The sequence below is a fragment of the Paroedura picta genome, chromosome 9 (genome assembly GCF_049243985.1).
Source record: "Paroedura picta isolate Pp20150507F chromosome 9, Ppicta_v3.0, whole genome shotgun sequence".
NCBI lineage: Eukaryota > Metazoa > Chordata > Lepidosauria > Squamata > Gekkonidae > Paroedura > Paroedura picta.
This window is the reverse complement of record NC_135377.1, coordinates 5,448,984-5,454,788: the sequence shown is the minus strand read 5'-3', so window position 1 is coordinate 5,454,788 and position 5,805 is coordinate 5,448,984. Positions and strand designations below refer to the sequence as shown.

The following is a 5,805-nucleotide window of genomic DNA, read 5'->3' as shown; positions in this document are numbered from 1 at the left end:
CACTGAGCTCAGCACCAAAACCTTGTGTTTCCAGCAAACAGCCCTAAAAGGTAGGCCTTTTCCAAATCACTTGCTGGTTGCATTCTAACAGTTTCTGTTCTGCTCCAAGCTTCACAACATCTCCAAGGAACCAGAGTCTAAAATGAGGTGTCTGTCAGAGGTGAGCAGCAAGCCTCAGGGTCTTATGCAAGCACGTGCATTCCCTCAAATCGCAAAAAGGATCCATTTTTTGATCCCAACACAAGCAATCGCCCTCTAACCACAAGAAATCTTAAGCATGGACTAAATAAGCCTTCTCTATCAAGCGTACTCCTAGGACTCATGATACGCCACCTTTCTGATCAACCTTACCGTAAGGGACGGAGGGGGGGAGGGAACACGCATTCAGTGAATATATGTGCACAGGTAAACAGTTGCCTCTAGCTCTAGCGAAATTTAAAAACCCTATGATTAAACATGGTGCTCACACTTAAAAAAATCTAATTAGTAACCAAGGCAACTCACTACGAAGAAAGCCTGTTTTTCATACCAAATTCTACAAGAAACTTTTGATAAAGGCAGTACTTTGAAAAACACGCATCAAGCTGCTATATGCTGCATCTGACCCTTGGTCGATCACGTTAGATATTAGAAGAGGTGGTTTTTATACCCTACTTTTCACTGCCTGAAGAAGTCTCAAAGTGGCTTACAATCACCTTTCCTTCCTCTCTCCCCAAGCGATACCTTGAGAGGTAGGTGAGGCTAAGAAAGCTCTGAGAAAACTGCTCTTTTAGGACTGTGAGTAGCCCAAAGTCATCCAGCTAGCTGAATGTGAAGGAGCAGAGAATCAAACCCAGCTCACCTGATTAGAAGCTGCCGTTCTTAACTAACTCACCACGCTGACTCTTATCTCCTCAGAGTGGCAACAGTTCTCCAGGAGCTCAGATGGAGGGCTTTCTCTCCCTGGGAGTTAGACATGGCTAAGAGAGATCTGAGAAAACTGGTCTATGAGAACAGCTCTCAGAGGACTGCGACTAGCCCAAGGTCATCCAGCTGGCTGCATGTGGAGGATCAGGGAATCAAACCCAGCTTGCCAGATTAGAAACCACTGCTCTTAACCACTACACACCAAGCTGGCTCTAGGTTTAGAGACTGCTTTATACAAGAAATTTGAGTCACTGTCCATATCAAAGGGGCCACTAGACTCAAAATTGGTTTTGTTGTTCCTGACCATTCTTGCAATTCACCTGAAATACTAAAATACTAAAAATTTTATGGATTTTTAATCTTTTATGCACATTAGAATTCCTGTTAACACAATAGCTCAGGGGAGGTGTGGCCAAAATGTAGCTCTCCAGATGTCCATGGACTCCAACTCCCAGGAGCCTCTGCCAGCATCATGCCACAGTCTGGCCATCCCCGGCTTAGGGCCATATCACTGGTTTTGTGTTCATCAAGTCACAGTCAACTGATGGTAGCCCCGCAGGGCTTTCAAAGCAAGAGAGGAACAGAGGTGGTTGGCCATTGCCTGCCTTTGTATAGAAACCTTGAACATACTTGGTGGTCTTCCATCTGACAGGACTGCTTGGTCAGAACAGCACTATCAGGTCTGTGACAAGCCTAAGGTCACCCAGCTCACTGCATGTGGAGAAGCAGGAAATCAAACCGAGCACACCAGATTGGGAGCCAAAGGGTGCTTGTAAATGGTTCAGCATCTTCTTGGAGAGATCGGTGGAGCACCTCAAGGATCTGTCCTGGGCCCTGTGTGGTTCAACATATTTATAAATGAGTTGGATGAAGGAATAGAGGGGGTGCTTATTAAATGTGCAGGTGACACTGAACTGGGAGGGGTGGCAAACACAACCTAAGCCTGAATCAGAATACAAGATGATCTTGACAGGCTAGAAAACTGGGCTAAAATGAATTTCAATAGTAATAAATGTAAACTTATTCATTTAGGTAGGAAAAATCTTATGCATCACTATAGGATGGACAGGACTTGTCCTGGCAGTAGTAGGTGTGAAAAGGATCTGGGGGTCTTAGTAGACCAGTCACTGAACATGACTCAGTAGTGTAACTCAGTAGCTAAAAAGGCAAATGGGATTTTGGGCTGTATTAAAAGAAATATAATGTCCAGATCACGTGATGTGATGTTACCACTTTACTCCGCTCTGGTTAGACCTCACTTGGATTACTGTGTTCAGGTTTGGGTGCCACAACCGAAGAAAGATGCAGAGAAACTGGAGCATGTCCAGAGGAGGGCCACAAAGACGGTGAGGGGTTTGGACACCAATTTGTATGAGGAAAGATTGAGGGAGCTTGGTCTGTTTAGCCTGGAGAGAAGACTTAGAGGCGATAGGATAACCATCTTCAAATACTAGAAGGGTTTTCATATAGAGGATGGAGCAGAGTTGTTTTCTGTTGCCAGAGAGGGTCGGGCCAGAACCAATGGGGTGAAATTAATTAAAAGAAATTTTGGTTAAACATCTGGAAGAAGTTCCTGACAGCTAGAACAGTTCCTCAGTGGAACAGGCTTCCTTAGGAGATGATGGGTTTTCCTTTGGAAGCTTTTAAGCAGAGGCTAGATAGTCATCTGACAGAAATGCTGATTTTACGGACTTAGGCAGAGTGTGAGTGGGTGGGGTGGAAGGGATGTGCCAGGGTTTATCTCTTGTGGCCCTTCCTTGTATACCCAGAGAATTGCTAATTGCCACTGTAGGATGATAGTTGAATTTGCTCCAGGCTGGATTCTGGAAATTTTTGGTGGAGGGATCACTTGGGCATGAAATTGGGGTCACCTTGGTTGGGCAGGTGAGAGAGCCTCTTGTGGCGCAGAGTGGTAAGGCAGTGATATGCTGTCTGAATCTGTCTGCCCATGAGGCTGGGAGTTCGATCCCAGCAGCCGGCTCAAGGTTGACTCAGCCTTCCATCCTTCCGAGGTCGGTAAAATGAGTACCCAGCTTGCTGGGGGGTAAACGGTGATGACTGGGGAAGGCACTGGCAAACCACCCCATATTGAGTCTGCCAAGAAAACGCTAGAGGGCGTCACCCCAAGGGTCAGACATGACTCGGTGCTTGCACAGGGGATACCTTTACCTTTACCTGGTTGGGCAGGTAGTTGTGAGTGTCCTGCATTGTGCAGGGGGTTGGACTAGATGACCCTAGAGATCCCTTCCAACTCTGTGATTCTATGGTGTTGTCTCATGGCTCTGGGATCCAGAAGCTTAGTGCCTCTGAGTATGAAGCTTCTCCTCAGTCACCATGGCTAGGAGCCATTGATTGACTTATCTTCCAGGAATCTATCTTATCCCCTTGTATTGCTGTTTTTTTTCCCCCTGTGGCCATCACAACATCCTCTGGCAGCAAATTCTGCCTTTTAATCACTCTCTGTGCAATGTAGTATTTGCTTTTGTTTGTCCTGAGCCTAATGATCATCATATTCCTTGGATACCCTCAAGTACTTTTTTTTTGGGGGGGGGGGAGGAGTGCTCCATGTCAACTCCCTCCACCCCCTGCATAATTTTACAAACCTTCCCAGTACAAAATGTATGCTTGCAAACCCCTTTTTTTTTTGTACTTCCATAATATGTCAAACTCAAATACTTTGGCCACCTCACGAGAAGGAAGGACTCCCTGGAGAAGAGCCTAATGCTGGGAGCGATCGAGGGCAAAAGAAGAAGGGAACGACAGAGAACGAGGTGGCTGGATGGAGTCACTGAAGCAGTCGGTGCAAACTTAAATGGACTCTGGGAAATGGTAGATGACAGGAAGGCCTGGAGGATCATCATCCATGGGGTCGCGATGGGTCGGACATGACTTCACAACTAACAGCAACAAATATGTCAACTTTAATAGCAGCATTTTTGCCTAATTTAGGGGGAGAAGAGTAGGATGGGGCCACAACCGGAGCCAAGGGACTTGGGGAATTCTCAAGGGTCAGTTGTGCAGACTTCTTTCTTGGGGTTGGCTCAGTCCTCCAGGGAAAACCCCCTATTTGTCCTCCAGATTTGATAGAGCCAGCGCGGCGTAATGCTGCAGTTGTTGACGCTCCTCGAGGTTGTACTGAAGCTTCTCCATGAGCTCAAAGTAGCGGAAGAGAGTGTCGCGAGGCCACACAATCTGCTCGTCGTCGTCCGCCTGATAGAGACCAGGCAAGTTCTTGTAAATGTAACTCTCCCAGTCCAAGCCCCCCGTGCTGAATTCATGCAAGGAATAATCCGGGGTCTCGTTGAGTGCGGCCAATAACTCGATGTTCAATTTCCCCTGCTCCTTATCCTCAAGCAACTGGGACGAGGCGTATCTGCTTTCGATGATCTCCAGCTTAAACCGGTCAGCTTGCTTCTGAGCCTCGATCTGCTTCATTTCCTCAATCAGCTCGTTCCGGATGTTTTGGAAATTGGCCACCATGATGGCCACAAAGAGGTTCCGGAAGATGAAGGCTCCGATGAGGAGCCACAGGATCACAAACATGCCGGTGACAAATTTGTTGATCCCGGGGATCTTCCAGGAGTCTTGCAGGAGAGCATACCAGTGATCCATGGTGAAGAGGATGAAGATGGTCACCAAAGCGTTGGGCATGTCCTTGAAATACATGTTGTACTCGAGGTCGTCCCTGTCGGAGCGAGTGTAGCTCTCAAAGAAGAAAATGCCCGCTACAGCGAAGACGTAGAAGAAGAAGATGAGGAGAAGCAGGATGAAAGCCATGGCCTTCAGTGCTTTAGCGATGGCCATGATGATGACTCTGACCTGACGGATTCGGGGGAACAGCTTTAAGCAGCGCAAGACACGGAAAATCAGGACAATCCGTGTGGTGGTCATCCTGTAGGCTTTATCCGTGAAGATAACAAATTCAGGGATGAAGGAAATCAGGGTGATAGTAAAGTCAAAGACATTCCAGGGATTCCGCCAGTACTTCCAAAAGCCAACCGTCCAGTGCAGCAAAATCTCGACAATAAAGATGAGAAGGATCACCCAAACCGCCACCTCCAAGACTATCTTTAAGACCATAAAGTGTTCCTCTGTGCTCCGTTGTATCTCCGTGATCGTCATGAGGACCACCATGTTCAAGCAGATGAGGAAAATCATGAAGCCCTTGAACACTTTGCTCGAGACAAGCCAATACGCCCACATGGGGAAGGGAGGGAAGCGACTGCAGCGCACCTGAATACGATTGCACCAGCGTTTCTCTTGGGTGAGTAGAATGTTCCGGATGGGCACCACGTTGAAACGGACCAGCTGGTTGTGGTCTGTGAGCATCACCTTCTTGAGTCTCCTGGAATCCAGGAACTCACGAATATTGTGGCGCGGGACAGTGTGGCTCAGCCCCTTCAGGTGGTCAATCAGGTAGAAGGTGTAGATCAACTTGGAGCGGATAGCATCTCCTCGGGGATGCACCTGCAGTGGGATGCCTTTTTGGGATTTGGAACTGTCTTTTGAGCTTGAAAGGCTCATGGCTCCTGTTCGGGAATCCTTCCAGTACACCAAGCAGATCTGAAAATTCTTGACGGCAGCCTCCTGGAACTCAGTAGAAGCTCCACAATGTGGAACTCTTGTTTGTTGTGGTAACAACATTCTTCCAATGGAAGGGAGAAGGGAGTCTGGCTGCTGTCATAGACAGAATTCCATTTTGCAGTCAAGGGGAATCAGGTTGTCGAGATTTTCCTTGACTTGGACCATTTCAGGGTCCTGTCCAGGATGGCTCAGGATTTGTTGTTGTTATGTGCGAAGTCATGTCTGACCCATCGCGACCCCATGGACAATGATCCTCCAGGCCTTCCTGTCCTCTACCATTCCCCGGAGTCCATTTAAGTTTGCACCTACTGCTTC

The 5,805-nt window shown here is 47.6% G+C and overlaps 1 protein-coding gene across 1 annotated transcript; it reads right to left on the bottom strand.

The window, feature by feature from the left end:
* Nucleotides 1-3,811: 3,811 nt before the first annotated feature.
* CATSPER2 (cation channel sperm associated 2) lies at nucleotides 3,812-5,488 on the bottom strand. The gene has a single exon (XM_077351144.1). It carries the CDS (start codon nucleotides 5,428-5,430, stop codon nucleotides 3,970-3,972), a length of 1,461 nt encoding a protein of 486 aa, XP_077207259.1. The 5' UTR covers nucleotides 5,431-5,488; the 3' UTR covers nucleotides 3,812-3,969.
* Nucleotides 5,489-5,805: the final 317 nt, after the last annotated feature.

Excerpts from the sequence above, each read along its gene's own strand:
- CATSPER2 (XM_077351144.1), bottom strand. The coding sequence starts at position 5,430 with ATGAGCCTTTCAAGCTCAAAAGACAGTTCCAAATCCCAAAAAGGCATC.